Source organism: Scardinius erythrophthalmus (assembly GCF_964197995.2).
Source record: "Scardinius erythrophthalmus genome assembly, chromosome: 17".
Classification (NCBI taxonomy): domain Eukaryota; kingdom Metazoa; phylum Chordata; class Actinopteri; order Cypriniformes; family Leuciscidae; genus Scardinius; species Scardinius erythrophthalmus.
Window position 1 is genome coordinate 23,707,754 of NC_138237.1, and position 19,856 is coordinate 23,727,609.

A 19,856-nucleotide genomic window follows, 5' to 3' on the forward strand; every position below is an offset into this window, starting at 1 on the left:
TTGGGTGAACTAACCCTTCAATTAAACAATGTAATAATCAATGAAAAATGACTTTATACCTGTGTGATATTAAGCTGTAGCCACGTTGGACCAGCGATTTGGAAAATGGATGGATGGATGGATGATTCAGCTGCGGCCGGCATCTTCTAGAATTCATTTGGCGCGACCCTCACAGTGCATTATGGGTATTCTCTAGCTGTTGAGCGTAGGTTGTACACTCGTTATTGCGGTGCATTGTGGGATTGAATGAGTGCACTCGATAACATCCACTATGGTTCCAGGCACCACTACAAATGGCTGTCCCCTCAAATTTAAGGGTATGGGGGGGGCGATTTCCGACATAGCCCTGGTCTCGAACAGAGCCAGTTTGAGAAGAAATACTGGTGCTGTCTCATTGAACAATGTAATAACTCTGTGGAAAAACGCGTCCGGTTCGCAACAGGCTCCAGTTCGCTTGGTCGAAAACGGGCTCTGGCTCCAGAACACGAACCATTCTTTTCCAGTTCTATGCCAGTTCCGCAAGGTCAACCAAGGTTAACCTTTCATCTGATAGGACAGCCAGGATCTGCCTGTTCCCATCAGTCCCTTTTAGAACACACTCTAGATTGCAAAGGCAGCAACATTTGACATTCTACACCTGAAGAAAATGGTTCAAATGCCAAATCTGACAACAAACAATATTAAAGCTGCAGTAAGGAAATTTTGCCTGTCTATCGCCATCTCTGTTTGAAGCATTCAATTGCAAGTTATTTGTGGAGTTATTTTTTATGGCCCCTTATTTACACTGCTAACGTCTGTGGTGCATCATGGCTCCGACACGGCCACCAGAGCTGATCACGGCCACACTAGTCAATCCTTGTGTTTACACCAGCTGCGCTGAAGCACGTTTCAGAAGCGCCCCAGAAGCAGCTCTCTGCGCTGCTTTGCTAAAGATATGTGTTTAGTTAACACCGCGTCCAAGCTGTCCAAGCCAATCACAGTTCAAATACAATATAAAGTTAAAAAAACACCCTGTGCAGATGATCTTATTTCACATCACTATATACTTGGCAGGAGGCCAGAAATGGATAAGAGGTTCATTCTCGAAGTTGAAAAACACACGGCCAACTTACCCATGGTTGAACCCCAAAAATCAAGAAAAACACAAAAAATCAAGAAAAACAACATCGTACAGGCAAATCTTGTGGTCTGGCGACCCCAGTTGCTTCTCTTCTGAAATGCTCCTGGTCTGAGTGGGAGCCGCTTGGAGGACGGAGCAAAACCTTGTCGGAGCCGTAATGCACCGCAGACGTGTGCAGTGTGAATAAGGGGTAAGGGTTGTGCTTCAGCACTGCTCCTCTGCACAGATTAATCTGTGATCAACACATCAGAGCAGACTCTTTCATTGTACATTGGCATGACAATAAGAAGTACATCCTAGGCTCAAGTAAGTAACATATCTGCCACTTTTGTTCTGACCAAATGAAAACTTAAATGTTTTAAAATAAATCACATTATGGAGTTGCAAAGACGACTGACCTCAAACTGGACTGACCTCAACATTTGAGAGTAGTTTAAAAAGTTTTTTTTATTAATTTTTTTACAGCACCTTGTTTGTGTGGGTGGTCCTCAAAGCCCACACATACTTGCTGTCCATGAAATCACGGAACGTGACCAAATACACAACATCACATAATGAGACCACACAACATCATGTGCGATAGGCCTATCTTTCATTCAAATATTTTCCAGCTCTTTTAATGAGAACTGTCACTGAGAGGCTCTCAGTGAAGTCAGTCAGTTTAATTCCATGTGAAAATGACCGTTGTGAAAAGCATGTTGAAATTAGTCATAATGCTTGACTATGCGTGTCATTGCTTCTGAGGACTGAATCTGAGCATTTTAAAATTGACTTGTCAGTAAAGTCACAGGATCCACTCAAGGAAGTCAATTTAAAAGTGTTCATTCATATAGCCGGACTGAGCTTGACTGAAAATGAGTCTTCAATTTATGACAGGCCATTAATTCAACCTTATTCATATTTGCGGTGAAAATATATTCTTTGCGGAATTCTCCGTCACATGCAGTAAAATGTGTGGTGTTCCATGCAAATTGGGCCTATTTTTTTTTTTCTTACATTTTGTCTGTTTTGTTTTTGATGTTTATTCTTTAAAGTTCTTTAAAATATTTTAAAATAAATGATGAATTAAAAAAAAAGAAAAAGAAAAAAGTTGATGTTTCAACAGCATTTTCAGTTGCCGCTAAGCGTTTTTCAAGCCCAGACAATCTAATTTCTCTCTTTAATTGTTCTTACTCAGATATCTTTGACTCTATAGCACCTCTTAAATACAAATGTCCCAAATTTACTTGTCTGGAATTATCAGTAAATATTCTCATACCCCTAAAATCCTGTTCAGCACTATACATTCAATAATTAAACCTCACATCTCTAATTAAGTAGAACCATCCCTTTATATTTTTGAGAGATTTTTTATGGCATTCGATCCTTCCTTATTCCTTCTCACTCTATTACTCTGGTTGACTGTTCAGTTAATACAACCAACTTGAACAGCTTTCAGCTGGTGTCTTTCTCTGACCTGAGGAACTTAATGATGCAGATGAAATCTACAGCTTCGTCCCACGATGATGTTCCCTCTGACATCGTAAGTTATTTTGATACAAATGGTTCTAGCATTCAAGTAATTATTCATTCTAAGTCACCTGTACTGTCTCGATAGATCACAATATCCTTCTGATGTCATGCTTTGAACAGTGGGTAGGCATTAAGGATACAGCACTACTGGTTTGAGTCATTTCTTAAATCAAGGACATTCTCAGTGGCTATTGGCCAGTTTTTCTCATCATCTGTCTTATTCTCTCCTGTGGGGTTCCTCAAGGGTCCATTTTGGGGGCATTACTCTTGCTGCTCTGCAATATCATTAGGAAATATACAATTTCTTTTCATTTCTATGCCGATGAATCATAGCTGTTCCTTCCGTTAAAATCTAGAGATTCCCTGCAGCCTCTCGTGGACTGTCTTGAGGATATTACATGCTGGATGGCAAATCATTTTTAATAATAACAGGAAATAATTATACAGGTCTGCCAGTAAAGCACTCTTACATGTCCCACGGTCACGTCTTAAATCAAAAGGTGACAGAGCCTTTGTAGGCCTAGTTGCTGCTCCACGGTTATGGATTCAGTTGAGTGCTCCTTTTATTTCTGTTTTTCAATCTAGACTTAAGACACATATTTACTCTCTAGCCTTTCCTGACTATTAACTTATGGATTAGTAACTGCTATTTTGATTTGTTTTACTCTATTTTTTTATATTTTTTCTTATATTTTATATATATAAAAAAGTACAGTACTTCGATCAGTGTAAGCTGATTTGAAATTCTCTATAAATAAAATTAACTTTCTTCATAAATAGTAATGATAAATCACAGAAACTGTAGTTTTAAACTGTATTTAGACATGGTCACATGCAGGGTTGAAAAAAAATAGCCAACTTGATTTAAAATTAATAGAAAATAACAGCTTTTGTAATACACTCACGCTGACGATCAGCATTTTATTTGAATGTTACGAATCACCTTTCACTGAACAAAGGGGGGGGAAAATTGTAAGAGGCCCTAATTTGTACCCCATTGTTTGAATGAATTTCTGTGGCTGTGTCTGTGTTTTGCTTCAGAAAAACTCACAAAAAGTGCAGAGAGGAAACCTGTTTAATCACAATATGAAAAGAGAAACTATTTTAAGAGCCAAAAAGCATTTAATGGACCACATGTAGTCTACAGCCTGCTGCTCTTGCCATCCAACGAGTCAAAAACAGCCCCCGTCTCAGTCTCATAATCATAAATCAAAGTTGGGCAATTTTGTGCCAGAGGGGCATGATTTTTTTCAGCTTCATATTCTGTCAATTGTGGCAGATCCTCGGGTGACGTGCGGCTCTGATCACTGTTCCGGGCTTTCCTGCAGCATAATGTGACTCTTGTGATGATGGTATCCAATGGTTTGAGTGAGTGCATCCAGAGAGGTAGGTGGTCCCAGGTTTGCAGCCACCCAGGCAGGAGGTGAGGCTTTTGCAATTGCAGTCTATTCACAACAACAATGCAGAGGAGGAGAGCAACACATGGCACACAGATCCCCAGCAGAACCTGCCATCCAGCCATGGAGAGGGCAAAGACAATGGATGGCAGAAGGAGGAAGCACAGAATCAGGTACAGCACAGCAAACCACCTATATTTTGCTGTCCGCTCACCCAAAAATCGTGCCATGCGAATAGGGAGACGGCTAAGAGGAACTGGGTACCAAAGCAATATTCCCAGAATGTTGAAGATGAAATGACATAGAGCCACCTGAGAGAGACAATGTGCAGAGCATCATGAGGGATGGAACATGGTTTTATTTGCTTTACAAACAGACTATCTGAATAATAGGTCTCTAGGACTGAGCAATGCAACTTATTTTCAAATTCCTTAAGGCCAGTATCGCCTACTGATGCCAATATCTCTATTAAATATACAGTATATCTGTATTTTTATGGATGAAATGAATCAAATTTGACCATTTATTAACTTAAAGAGATAATTTAGGATAAATTTGCAAGCCTGTTTCTCAGTTTTGTTTTGTATTTTCAAATAAATTTAGGATATTTAATGTTGATGTTTATTTAATGTTTATTCCTTGAAAATAACAAAATCAAGAAAATAAAATTGGTACTTTTAGACAAGTATCATTAAATTGGAAAGCCATCATTCATTATCAACATCAAAAAGGATTAAACTGCTAACTATCAAACTTCTGTTTTATCATTTGGTAAAGGGATAGTTCTCCCAAAACTGAAAATTCTTTCATCATTTACTCACCCTCAAGTTGTTCCAAACTTGTATGAATTTCTTTCATCTGCTGAACACACACACAAAAAAATATATTTTTAAGAACATGGGTAACCAAACAGTTGATGGACCCCATTGACTTCCATAGGATGAAATAAAGTCAATGGAGCTCATCAACTGTCTGGTTACTGACATTCTTCAGTTCAAAATATGTTCTTTTGTGTTCAGCAGAAGAAAAAAATTCATACAGGTTTGGAACAACTTGAGGTTGAGTAAATGATGAAAGAATTATATCCCTTTAAAGTTGACATGAAGACAGGGCCAGATTTACTAAACAGGGAAACTTAGCATGAGAGCACAATCCCATAAAAGCGCAGATGGGAGTGGAAAGTTCAACACGTGATCTACTGACGACGCGCAAATTTAGAAACACAGACAGCTGAATCATTTCCATATTGACAAATGCAATCTGAGCAGCTCAAATTAGCAACTGATTTAAGACATGCTTTTTTTCAGTGGTAAAATAATGGCCTGAGGCAGTAAATTGGCCAGTGCAAACCTTAGTAAATCACCTTGCATAATTAATTTATCCCATTCATTTTTCCCTTTCACTGAAAGGGAAACTCCTGCAAAGGCATATGCAATAAGGTCAGCTGTAAAAAATAACCCTGTCCATGCCTTTTCAGCACAAATTTTTCACTGCATGTCTATAGTAAATCCTGACAGTAGTTTTTTTTAACGTCACAAAGAGGGTTTTCAAAGAAGCTGTTAATAAATCTGGTCCAAAGGCTTTGATCGCCTTTTTCTTCCCTATTGTGACATTTATCTGACTGAACTTCTTGAACGAGGAAATAAATGTAGGGAAGGACTTGATTTTGTCCATCAGGAATTGATTGAAAAGTTAGATTGACGTTGTTTGCTAATTACTGTAATCTTATGTGAGTGACAGGATCTATACAACATTAAGTATTACGGAAACATCAATATTCTAAGATCAATCCACCATTCCTAGAGTACTCTAACTCAGACACTGATTAATTGTGACAATGTTCAGGTCTCAAATGTCATCACCTGAACGGCCGCAGCTAGCTTGTCTCCTGGGCTGGCTAATGCAGCTAAGATGGCTGTAGTGGTTGTTCCGATATTGGAGCCTAGGGTCAGAGGGTAGGCCCGCTCGATGCTTATAACGCCAATACCTGAAAGTACATTGAACGTGAGAGACACCAGAGCAGATGATTTCTGTTACTAATGAGACCTTCCCGTAAGGTGAATCTAGCTTAATTAAGAGAAAATTGGATGACCGTATGACCATGACGGAACTGACATTTACCTTATGAAAATGGCCCTGTTATAAATTGCACACTCAGCCCTCAGAGTCTTGTATGAAATTATTATATTATAATAAAGTCATATACTGTATGTCTACACACTACCGTTCAAAAGTTTGGGTCAGTAAATTTTTATTTTTTTTAAAGAAACTGATCATTTTATTCAGCAAGGACTCATTAAAGGTGCAGTATGTAATATTGATAGCTAGTGGTTGAAATGGGTACTGCAGTCTAAATTCTAAATATTTGAGAGGGTTACTGTACTCGCACTTCTTCCTCATCACGCTCACGTGGGTTTCCATACAGAGGGCACGCAGCGCTTTTTAGATGGATGCTGAGGCTTTTCAGGTCGGGTAGAATCTGCGATCTCTGACCTATTTTGTTTGCTGGCTTCTCCGCCAAATGGCAACCCTGGGTGTCGAAAATAATATTGGGTAAATCGTCAGCGGGTGGGATCGCACATACTAAAACAAAAAGAGACATTCCGATACGGAAAGCACATTTAGAAGACTGAAGACTGGAGTAACGATGCTGAAAATTCAGCTTTGCGTCACAGGAATAAATGTGTAAAATTATACGTTTAAAATTTAACATGAAGTTACGTTTCTTGAAAATGGTATTAACGTAAAAAAAAAAAAAAAAAAAAAAAATTTGTTAAAAAAAATACAAAAAGTTTGTTTCTAAGAAATTGGCACATGTATTTTAAACTACATTTTTAAAAGATTTTTCCTTTTATCAGTCATGACACTCTTTTTTCATTAACCCCTAAAAGTCTTCACATTGTGAAAAATTATATGATCAATACGTTATGACAACACGTTTTAGATTGCTTAAACTCATCAAAATAAGTAAAGCAATTTTCAAACGTTTTATACAACGTTTATATATGAGTTATAAAAGGATTCAACTTAAATTTTTTTTTTTACAGTGCACATGTTTGAAAAGACTACCTGGGTTTGCCTTTGAGAAGAAGAAATAATGTTTGAAAACTATAGTCTGCACACATTATGGCTTGTGTGGCAGCTCTAAAGCTCTTTGGGATTAGTGGTCTCCCAGGCAGTGTAATTAGGATGCTGTGGATCCATAATATGCCATGCCTCACTAGAAAGTCTAATCACTGTGTAGCTAATTACAATAAATCCAGGAACACAGTTAGACAATCACTCGTCTTTCAATCAGAAGGCCAGGTGGATTAGAGAGGGTTGAGATCTCTCTTCACTTGGCACTGTTTCTCCCATCCTCTATTTCATTTCTCTCTCCCTCGCTCTTATTTGTTGAAGCACAACAACTTATGTCTGTCATTTCTCTGGGAAATCGAGTGCATGACTTACTGCATTGAGTAAAACCTTCACATTATTCACCGACCTGAACACACCATTTATTCCCAGAGCACAAAGCTCATAGTGAATACGAATGAGTGGAAGTCAACAGTCAACCCTGTGAGGGCTAAAGATTAACTCCTCTGAGGCTCAGTGGTGTCTAAATGCAAATACTAGTGCATTACTCAGAGGTGATCTTGGGTGAAATGAATTTCTCTGGATATGTTGATGCACAGCTAAATTACACAGAAGAAATTCAAACTCTTTGCTGATATTCTTGGCCATAGGTTCAGCCTGGTCATCTTAGGGAGGAAGGACTCACCTATCAAAGGAGTGATGGCAGAAGTGAACACCGAACTGCTCTGAACAACAAACGTCATGCCAGCACCAACCAGAATGGCCAGGTAGCCAGTCAACCAGCCAAATGGAAAAGGAAAGTCTGCAGGAAAGTGATTTGTTTATCTCCTTAAAATGCTGGAAAAATGACAAGATAATTGAGGCTCCCTTCAGGGTTTCTCAGACTGAAACACTAGATGAACTTTTTAGCATGCTTTCGAAAAGGGAAGCAGTCTTTGAAACTGACAAAGTGCTTATTGGAGACTATAAGTTCTTTCAAAAACTCAAGTCAGACACGTTCTTGGGTCAACATATTCTGTGTAATCCTGTGTAATAAAATTCAATCCTACCCATACGTTATCCCTAAAATCAGAGGGAAATGATAGGTGAATAACACTGATAAGCACCTAACCCTGGCTGTAAGCCTAAAATTGGCATAAACTTGTCTCTTAAATCTGATTGGTTGATTGGAATGTTTTTCCAGGATCAACAGAGATTTTGATCCAGGAACATGCTGCTCTTGGTGAAATCAGGTTCTGCGTCAGGGGTGGTTCTGCCATTAACCCCATCATGAGGGAAGTGTTTCAGTAGGGCAGTGTGCATTTACTCCTACTGTAAATTATAACATATTTCGAGAGGAGTTAGTATGTACAGGATAATTATGCAGCATTCAATTATTAAGGGAAATAAACAGAAATATTTGCTAAAAGCTGGCAAGTTAAATTTACCCCAGGGTAAACTAATCCCAACTTTTAACTGAGTTTTGCGGGGGGAAAAACATATATTTTTTTAATAATAAAAAAAAAAATCAATAAATAAAATATTCAATGTAAATGCATGCAATTTGAAAATTTAGTTGAATAATATATATATATATATATATATATATATATATATATATATAGCAAATAAGTGAATTATAATATTAATATGTGAGGATAATGTGTGAGCAGTATTATGAGAGTCTTAAAAATAAGTCACTAATGAATAAAATGATAAAAAAAAAAAATAGACATCTTTTAATAGCCGATAGATATATTATGACAATATTAAAAATCTAAATTGTTCAGAATAAATCTCATAAATGTGCTGATCGGACCATCAAGATTCATAAGAGCATATCAATGCGTTGAGATGCGATACAGTGACATATGTGGTCAAATAAGAAAAATAATATCTGAGAAATCTTTTAAAGCATTTCACACGGCTCCTGACAATCACATTAACTGTATTAACTGGCAGTTACCTGTGTTGATGATTTTCTGGATAGCTTTGGCCACTTGTCCCTGGAGGAGGGAGTTGAGAAGCTTAACCAGCAGCAGGAGGCAGGTGCAAAGCACCAGCAGTGAAGAAGACAGCAGAATCAAGCCCACAGCCAGATCAGACAATCCCGTCTCCACAAATAGATGAGTGCCTGCTCCAATACACACATGCATTTACATCTTCACTCTCCTGTGGAAATGTGCCCGTCAGTCACGCATTGACAGGCATGTGTTCATCTTAACAGTGATTAGCCCATCAGCTGCTGATTATGGGATGTGTTAGTAGAAAAAGGATTTCAGATTCTTACAAAAAAGTGGCTTCTAGAAATGAGGCCCATGTTTATAATTAAGGGCTTGAGTCATAGACTGTCCCCTGATAAATATTACCTATTTTTTTCTCATTATGATGGCTCATGAGATTATAAAATTTGATTGTCTCAAAGTCAGTATGTGAGGCAGGATGACTCAAAAGCTCATTGAAAGTTTAAAAACATCTTGCTTCCTAAAACGGCATGTACGCTGTTTGTTACTGTTGTTGATGTCGAATGTGTAATTAGTCTTTTACACAAGCATCTGACTCAGAGGCTTTCTATCGCAGGATGTGCTAATACAAAATAAATGACAGTTATTAGCCCAGACGGAGCTCTGAGTAAATGCAGAAGAGCCAAACAGTCAACAGAGGGACTCAGAAATGAGTTTTTCTTCACATAAAAAAAGGGTGTGTTGTTTGAATAAGGCATTTCTCTGTATTAAAGTTTGAAGCCAGATAGAATGGATAACAATACTGTTTTATTTAAAAAAGTATGCATGAAATGACTAAAGGCCGATTGATCAAAGGAAGGCTCTTTGATGTGTTTTTGTCCATTTAGAAATTTTATAGTTTTGACTCACATTTTTCGGCATTCATGTGAAGTGATGTGGTTGGTACAGCTGAGGCTTCTGAATGCGCAAAAGAAACATTCTCTTGGATCTGTGGATACATTTATTTTAGATAACGTCATGTGCTGCATCAAAAATCTTCATCTGTAGGCAAACAGAAACGTTGCTCACCGTGATCCGTGTCTGACACCAAACTTTTATCAGGCTCTTATTGCGCAGCACCTCTTGCCCTGTGGCTATACCTACGATTACAGTCTTATCCAGCTGAAAGGGAAAAATAACATTTTCTTTTAACTCTAAACTCTAAGATTAATGACAGACTGAAGAGTACCAGAGGGCGTACAGTGTGATATTTAATTAGGCTACACAAGTTTTAACAAGAAAACTAATGACCAGTTTTCTTTTTATTTATAATGACACCCAATTGGCCGCATACTTAAATAAATCACCAAAAATGAAAGATCTTTCATTATTTAATTATACTCATTCCAAATGTTCTTCCTTCCATTGAAAGCCAAAAGAGATGTTTTGAAGAATGGTCACGCTGATCTTTTCCATACAATGAAAGTGGATGATTATGAAGGGCTGTCAAGCTCCAAAAAGGTCAAAAAACTAAATAAGAGCACAATAAAAGTTGCGAATAAGACTTGCGTGCCACATTCTAAAGGTGATGTCACAAAAAAAGTCCATTGTCTGTTGTCAATACTGTGGTGATTCTGTGAATCACACTGAAGTCGCTTTCAAACTGTAACAAGGTTTGTGTTAAGGGAAGGAGGCGGCGGGAACCGGCGAATGTTAAACGCAACTTTAATCACAAAATAAACAAAACTGAAGTAAAGCATCTGCCTCTCACGGAAGACTGCCGCATGAACTAAAATAAAAACACTAAAATAAACGTCCCAGGCCTGGTCCTCTCTCATCCTTCACTGTCATCACTTTTATTCTTCCGGTGTTCCTCAGTGTGGTCTCATTAGCATTCACGCCACCGGCCTCGCTCAGTTCCCACTGCTCTCTGCCCCGCTCTGCTTGCCACACAAACCAAGCAGCTTTCTTTTTGTCACCACGTTAAATCCATGTGACCAGGTGTTGAGGAATCTGTGTGCGTAAATCTTTCGCCCTCCTGCAGAATTCACCATTGTGTGGATTCCTATCAAAATGACTGGATTTCACCTGCGAGATTTCACTGAACAACAGTAAATGTGACTGCACCGTAAAGTCCTGTTAACACTAACAATGAACAAGACAGTTATAACAATATTTCCTTCGTGACAATTCTGTTGAGTGTTTCAATTCGAGTGTTTGTCATGGTAATGGGTATGACAATGTTGATATGTTTGGAATAGATCTGCTACGCTACTGCCGCTGTTTATTTTTGATGCTGCTGCAGATCAAGTACAGGACTTGCTACTGCCAATACGTACACAACAAGCTGCTGTGAGAAAGTAAGACATGCTGCTGCTGTACAATATAATATACATGAATTACCCATAGCAGATCTATACAGCTGGAGCTGGGAAGGTGGAGGGTTTCTGAAAGCGCGCTGCACTACTAATGCAAATGCTAAACAAGTATTTGAGGGTTGAGCAGCGAGCTCATTGGCTACTGATACTGCAGGAACCAATCAGCTGCTCCCTACAGATAATGATGTGATTGCAAGCAAGTTGAGTTAAGGCCCTATTAGCCTGTACCATCTAGAGTTCCACGACAGAACTTTGTATTAGAGTCCACACCAACACACTATAACATTCTGTTCTGCTTTGCGGTTTGTGTTGTCTGCTGCTTTAAATGCTTAAGCTCCATATATTTGTGTGGATTCTGATTGACTGTAAATGTTTTTTATCATTCATCATCTGAATCATCAAAATATAATTCTGAAAGTTATTGCAACTATGTTGTGTCTTTATAGTTATAGTTTTAGTGTGGACTTTCGTATTTTCATAGAATTAGAATGATTATTAAACTTTATAATTATAGTCATCGTCTTTTGGTGTGAATGGCCCTTAAAGGGATAGTTCACTTTGAAATTAAATTTTGGTATGTTTTAGCTTACCTCAAGGGCATCCAAGATGTAGGTGTCTTTTTTTCCGCAGTAGTTTCAATTTTGATATTTTTAGGTCAAACCGTTCTTGTCTGTCAGTCATATAATGCAGGTCTATGGTCACTGTCTCAAAGAGCATGCACAGAGTCCAAGTTAAAACAATTCCCCATCGTCCAAATTAAACAATTCCCCATCGTAAGTACACATTGATGGCCTAAGACACGAAACGAGCGGTTTGTGTGAGAAATGAACAGTATTTATATCGTTTTTAGCTCTTATAACACAGCCACGTCCAAGTGATCTGAGGGTGTGCGCGCTTCCTGCTGTGTGATGTGTGCGCAGACTGGTGCATAGATATATACACTAGATGCCGCATTAAAGACATTCGTTCCAATGAACTGCCGTAGCCAAGGCGACATCTAGTGTATATATCTATGCACCAGTCTGCGCACACGTCACACACAGGATGCGCTCGCGCCCTCAGATCACTTGGACGTGGCTGTGTTACAAGAGGTAAAAACGATATAAATACTGTTCGATTTCTCACACAAACCGCTCGTTTCATGTCTTAGGCCATAAATGTGTACTTACGATGGGGAATTGTTTAATTTGGACGATGGGGAATTGTTTTAATTTGGACTCTGTGCATGCTCTTTGAGGGGGTGACCATAGACCTGCATGATATGACTGTCAGACAAGAACGGTTTGACCTAAATATATCAAAATTGAAACTACTGCGGAAAAAAAGACACCTACATCTTGGATGCCCTTGAGGTAAGCTAAAACATACCAAAATTTAATTTCAAAGTGAACTATCCCTTTAAGTCTTCTGAAGCCAGATTTATGTGAGGAATAGACCAAAATGTAGAACAATTATTCTCTGAAACATTTATTTCATAGCTTGAGAAAAAATTTATATAGAGCATGAGTCACATGGACCTCTTTTATGATATGGCGAATTTGTCATTTTTCAATATTGACAGATTTTCAACTGTGTACTAAAACTGATTTTTTGTTTTTCAGGGAAGAAAGAAAGGCATTCTGTTAGTCCTGGAACAAATATTTCTATCAACCAATCAGACTGTATTACAGAATAATGCTGCACCTGTATAATACTTTTGGTGAGGGGTTCTGTGATGACTTTCAGGAGCTCTGGACCATCCTCTCCGGTCACGATGTTGAAACTTTCAACCACCGCCTCCGACGCGAGCCTCATCACGCCAGTGACGGCTTCCAGCGGCAACAACACCAACACTGACAGCCAGTTAAAGCAATCGTGCACTGTGGCACCCGCAAAGGCTCTGAAACAGTCCCACGCAGAAAGTGTCATTAAAGAGCTCCAAACTTTTTATTGATGGTTGAATGCTGACAGTGTGAGGTAATGTATGCTCTCTCTACCGTTTGAACTCCTCTCTCTCCCCTGCCTGCATCAGAGCCACAATGGTATTGGTGACAGATGTGCCAATGTTTGAACCCATGATGATGGGAATGGCAGATCCAACATCCAACACTGCATGAAACACAGAATGTAGAAACCCGGTCGATAGATGTGAGTCACGTTTCAATAACAATCATCCTTAGGCAGTTGAGAGTAAAAAAAAACAGGAGGCTACTATTGTGCACAAAATGTTAATTCTCAGAAAGTAGGCCTATTAGACTGCTTCTCTCCAAATAAATAAAAATCGTAATTTTAGTTTAAATTATTTTATCATTTTTTACCATAAATCCTAAAGAGAAAAATATGCTGCGTTCTCGCCATGTCATAATTGCTGTAATTATAAGATGACAACATGTGACATTGTACTCGGAGTTGTTCGGAATCATACACTGTGGCAACAATATCAATGTCAAAATTAATCTGCGGTGCACAGGTGGTACTGTCACGGTCACGTTCTTCAGCCTTCATCTGTGTGTGCACTTCATTCCCCAGAATCCTCCATGGCGCACACCTGCACTCACTCACCCAATCACCAATCATCATCACCTGCACTCCCTCATTAACCACCCTTTATATTCAGCACTCTCCCTTCACTCCTTGTCTGGTCTCGTCGATGTTCACCTTAACATGACCCACAGACTTCCGAACACTTACCTGGATTCCTACCTGTCATTTCATCCTCTCCAATCCATCCTGCCTGCCATCCTGTTCTGCCTTCAGCCCGACATCATCTGCAAAGAGAAAGAAAGACAAGGACATTACCAACCAGCTAAGCATCCACTGTTATTCTGTGTTTCTGTTACTCACCATCTGTCTGCATCTCCACACTCCCTGAAAATAAACTATTAACCTTACCATCTTGTCTGCATCCTCTGTAAAACCGTGACAGAAGACCAGACCACACAAAGCATGGAAGTTACTCACTTCACCCTAACCCCAGCTGATCGTCTGATTCATTGTTTTCAAGATGGCTGCTCAATCGAGGAATATGTCGCCGGCTTTCTGGAGCTTTCTGTTGGGGTAAGCTGGACAGATGATGTCCTAAAAACAGTATTTTGGGGCGGACTGGATAACCATCTGTACCAGCAAGCTCCAGCGGAGGCAATCCCAGGCTCATTTGCCCAGTATCTAGATCATGTGTTGTGGTTGAGTGGCTCAAGGTTCACCGTAGGTGAGGTTGAGGACATCGCCACTCAACCATCATCTCCAGCCATCTTCACCACGCCACCCATCATCATCCAGAATTCAGTCACCAGCACTAGCGAGCCTGCATTTGACGCCAGTCCAGCCGAGCCTGCACTTCACGCCAGTCATGCCGAGCCCGCACTTCACGCCAGAGTTGCCGAGACCAAGGCAGTAGGCGTCGTGCCCGCCGCCCCTGAGTCTATGAGCGTCATGCCCGCCGCGCCTGTGACTGACAGTGTCGCCTGCCCGCCAGAGCCAGTCGCCTGCCCGCCAGAGCCAGAGCCAGTCGCCTGCCCGCCAGAGCCAGTCGCCTGCCCGCCAGAGCCAGAGCCAGTCGCCTGCCCGCCAGAGCCAGTCGCCTGCCCGCCAGAGCCAGTCGCCTGCCCGCCAGAGCCAGAGCCAGTCGCCTGCCCGCCAGAGCCAGAGCCAGTCGCCTGCCCGCCAGAGCCAGAGCCAGTCGCCTGCCCGCCAGAGCCAGAGCCAGTCGCCTGCCCGCCGGAGCCAGTCGCCTGCCCGCCAGAGCCTGTGAGCGTCGTTATCCCCGAGCCAGAGCAGGAGTTTTCACAGCCCTCATCGCTGGTCCCGTCCAGCTCAAAGCCCTCATCGCTGGTCCCGTCCAGCACAAAGCCCTTATCGCTGGTTCCGTCCAGCTCAAATCCCTCTTCATCGCTGGTCCCGTCCAGCTCAAAGCCCTCGTCGCTGGTCCCGTCCAGCTCAGAGCCCTCGTCGCTGGTCCCGTCCAGCTCAGAGCCCTCGTCGCTGGTCCCGTCCAGCTCAGAGCCCTCGTCGCTGGTCCCGTCCAGCTCAGAGCCCTCGTCGCTGGTCCCGTCCAGCTCAGAGCCCTCGTCGCTGGTCCCGTCCAGCTCAGAGCCCTCATCGCTGGTCCCGTCTAGCTCAGAGCCCTCTTCGCCGCTGGTCCTGTCCAGTCCAGAGCCACTTTCGCCCCCTGCCTCTTCCAGTCCAGTGTTAAAGCCTGATATTTCCCCAAAGGAATTTTGGGGGGGGGGGCTATCAGTCTTCTCCGCCATGGCCACCCGAAGGGTCTTCTCCGCCGTGGCCACCCGAAGGGTCTTCTCCGCCGTGGCCACCCGAAGGGTCCTCTCCGCCGTGGCCACCCATTTACATTTTACATTTACATTTATGCATTTGGCAGACGCTTTTATCCAAAGCGACTTACATTGTATTCAAGGTACACATTTTACATTTTGTCAGTTCTTGCTTTCCCTGGGAATCGAACCCATGACCTTGGCGTTGCTAGCGCCAACACTCTACTGTTTGAGCTACAGGAAAGCCCAAAGGGTCTTCTCTTCACCCGAAGGGTCCTCTCCGCCGTGGCCACCCGAAGGGTCCTCACCGCCGTGGCCACCCGAAGGGTCCTCACCGCCGTGGCCACCCGAAGGGTCCTCTCCGCCGTGGCCACCCGAAGGGTCCTCTCCGCCGTGGCCACCCGAAGGGTCCTCTCCGCCGTGGCCACCCGAAGGGTCCTCTCCGCCGTGGCCACCCGAAGGGTCCTCTCCGCCGTGGCCACCCGAAGGGTCCTCTCCGCCGTGGCCACCCGAAGGGTCCTCTCCGCCGTGGCCACCCGAAGGGTCCTCTCCGCCGTGGCCACCCGAAGGGTCCTCTCCGCCGTGGCCACCCGAAGGGTCCTCTCCGCCGTGGCCACCCGAAGGGTCCTCTCCGCCGTGGCCACCCGAAGGGTCCTCTCCGCCGTGGCCACCCGAAGGGTCCTCTCCGCCGTGGCCACCCGAAGGGTCCTCTCCGCCGTGGCCACCCGAAGGGTCCTCTCCGCCGTGGCCACCCGAAGGGTCCTCTCCGCCGTGGCCACCCGAAGGGTCCTCTCCGCCGTGGCCACCCGAAGGGTCCTCTCCGCCGTGGCCACCCGAAGGGTCCTCTCCGCCATGGCCACCCGAAGGGTCCTCTCCGCCATGGCCACCCGAAGGGTCCTCTCCGCCATGGCCACCCGAAGGGTCCGCACCGCCATGGCCACCCGAAAGGTCCTTACCGCCATGGTCCCCTGCTCAGCCTGTATCACCATGGTCCCCTGATCAGTCTGCTTCACCTTGGTTCCCTGCTCAGCCTGCACCGTCCTGATCACCTCCTCTGTCTGTCCTGCCACCATCCTGGAGTCCGTACTCCTGAACCTGCTCCACCTTCCCGTCACGGACTCCAGGATGCCCACCCCCCCCCCCCTCCCGTATGCTGCCTTCTTCGGCGCGGGACGCGCCTTACGGGAGGGGGGAGTAATGTCACGGTCACGTTCTTCAGCCTTCATCTGTGTGTGCACTTCATTCCCCAGAATCCTCCATGGCGCACACCTGCACTCACTCACCCAATCACCAATCATCATCACCTGCACTCCCTCATTAACCACCCTTTATATTCAGCACTCTCCCTTCACTCCTTGTCTGGTCTCGTCGATGTTCACCTTAACATGACCCACAGACTTCCGAACACTTACCTGGATTCCTACCTGTCATTTCATCCTCTCCAATCCATCCTGCCTGCCATCCTGTTCTGCCTTCAGCCCGACATCATCTGCAAAGAGAAAGAAAGACAAGGACATTACCAACCAGCTAAGCATCCACTGTTATTCTGTGTTTCTGTTACTCACCATCTGTCTGCATCTCCACACTCCCTGAAAATAAACTATTAACCTTACCATCTTGTCTGCATCCTCTGTAAAACCGTGACAGGTACAGTGTTCTCACATGGTACAAGTTGGAGCAGTTTACACGATGTAATTAAAAGTTCTACGAGAATGTGAACGCTTTTGTGTGCAATAAGTCACACTTATTGCACAAGTGTGCAATAAGTCACACTTAATTCTAAATACCAATAAGACCAAAGAAATGTCCATAGATTTTAGAAAGTCACAGCAAACAATCGATACTTTCATCAATGGGGAGATCATTCAGGTCGTTACAAACTATAAATATCTTGGCATTGTACTGGACAACAAACTTAAATGGGACTCTTGGACTGATCTTTTGCACACTAAGACACAGCAAAGAATGTATTTCCTAAAGAAACTGTTTGTTTTTAATGTCAATAACAAAATGCTTCAGATGTTTTATACTGCTTTTATTGAAAGTGTTTTAACGTGCTGTATCATTTGTTGGTTTGGAAATGCCACACAAACACAGAAAAACATAATTAGAAAAACAGTTACTACTGCTAGCAAGCTACTTGGGATAACATTACCAAGCATCGAACACATTTACAAGGACAGAATGTTGAAAAAAGCCAATAACATTGTATGCGATCACACACATCCATTAGCATCCCATTTTAATTTACTACCATCTAGGCGTCGTTTCTGCCCACCTCTTATGACCAAGAACAGATCTAAATTTTCTTTTGTACCACAAGCCATTAAGGCTTTAAATCAATTGAAATAAGTTATCTGTCCAGCTGGAATGGTTAGACCCAAGGGTGTATAGTATATTATAGTGTTTTTTAGTTTAGTGTATTTTAGTGTATTTTAGTGTTTTGTAATGCATTGTATTGTTTGTGTCATATGTTTGTCATGTAGTGCCTTGCGACTGCGCCGCAAACCCAATTGCCCCACGGGGACAATAAAGTTCTTCTACTACTACTACTTTTTTCAAGTTGTAATCTCGTAACTATGATAATTAAGACATGGCGTGAACGCACCTTGTCCAGTGCAATATAAATATAAAACAATCAGCATAGCAACAAGAACATTAGGTAATAATAATACAATAATAGCCTATTAATCATTGTCACTGCAATCGATAACTGGGACACAAGAATAAGATGCCGCCATTTGCATTTGTAAAATAAGAAATAAGAGAGAACAATTTCACAGTGTGATATGAGAGACACGAAAGTAGTCTGAGTTGAGTGAGGCAGGATGCGATGCCATAAACGACACTGTCTTGACACTTAACGACCAATTTAAAAGTACATTCTATATAGTGAATGCGTGTAGTATGAATGAAATTCAGACATACATTTAGAAGGGTCTATCTGTGTTCCTCAGTATTGCAAAACACATCCTACAAGTTAGGCCTTCAAGTTATGACTATTGATGAAATATAGGATTCCCCCCTTAAGAAAATTGTGGATTTACTTTTAAACGGTAACATATTTAGATATAAGTTTAGCATGTGCTGGATGATTATGCATCAGCCAATGTGTTATTATAGGAAATAAATAGTGGCATTTGCTAAATTAGTTGTTATAGCACAAAATGTCAAATATTAAAAGATGGCACGGATAAACTTTTACAGAATATCTAAATTCAATTTGATATAATTCTTATTAATATAAGTAAGCATATTCAATGCACAAACTGAATATTAAGAAATATCAGCCCGCTTGCAATTAACCAATGAGAATCGAGTATTCCCGAGTGCTGTGCTTTAGGAATGTTAATATTCTACATGGGTTTTTGGATTATGTTGAGCGATACCAGGTTTGTAATGACTGCATCTGACTTACATCCAGAGGAGACCAAACTGACAACAATGGAGGTGGAAGTGCTGGAACTTTGGACCAGGACAGTGACCAGTATTCCGACAACCAGTCCCGCCACAGGGTTAGAAAACACTTTGTTGTTTTTGAATATGTCCCCTGCAACCTTACCTATCCAAAAATACAACACATCCCAATCAAAGCTTTTTTTATTTCTCTCTGAGGATGTGATATTGAGATTAGTAGTTAGTGGTCACAAAGTAACCAGCTTTTCACATTTCATTTGGAAGTATGGTGTTTACAATATAGTTACTATATCAGTGAACAGTGGGAAATGTAAAACAAAAAGATGTTAAAGTTTACCTCCAGCTAACTGAAAGGCTGAGCTCAGGATGTCCAGAGAACAGATGAACATGTACAACAAGAAGAGAAGAAGAGGTATCTTGCAAATATTGATGAAGATGTGTTTTCCCATCATCCCCATCATATATGGTTCTGGATAAAAAGTCTGTTTTAAAGATTTTTTTAGGGATTACAGTCTAATCAAGAATTTTTTATTTGTTTTATCATACTCACCTACTGATCTGAGATCTTTGTTGTAAGACAGGTAAAATAGTCCTACCTTTATTCTTCTATGGCTCAGATGACGTTATGGAGCCCAGATCACCGCTGGGAAAAACATATTTTGTTGATTTATATTTATCTTAATAAAACATATTTAATCTTATAATGAAGCAAGAGAGTCAGTACAATGTGCACAATGTGACTTGTGAATTCAGTGAAAATATAAATCAGCTTTAATTTCATCCCTCCT

The 19,856-nt window shown here is 41.7% G+C and overlaps 1 protein-coding gene across 1 annotated transcript; it reads right to left on the minus strand.

Annotated features, from left to right (window-relative positions):
- Positions 1 to 3,773: 3,773 nt before the first annotated feature.
- slc34a1b (solute carrier family 34 member 1b) lies at positions 3,774 to 19,526 on the minus strand (the record flags this gene model as incomplete). The annotated part of the gene is made up of 10 exons (XM_081390095.1): positions 3,774 to 4,340; positions 5,892 to 6,016; positions 7,790 to 7,906; positions 9,050 to 9,217; positions 9,957 to 10,035; positions 10,116 to 10,208; positions 13,088 to 13,283; positions 13,381 to 13,492; positions 19,070 to 19,213; positions 19,406 to 19,526. 10 exons carry the CDS (start codon positions 19,524 to 19,526, stop codon positions 3,774 to 3,776), a joined length of 1,722 nt encoding a protein of 573 aa, XP_081246221.1.
- Between the last annotated feature and the right edge of the window lie 330 nt (positions 19,527 to 19,856).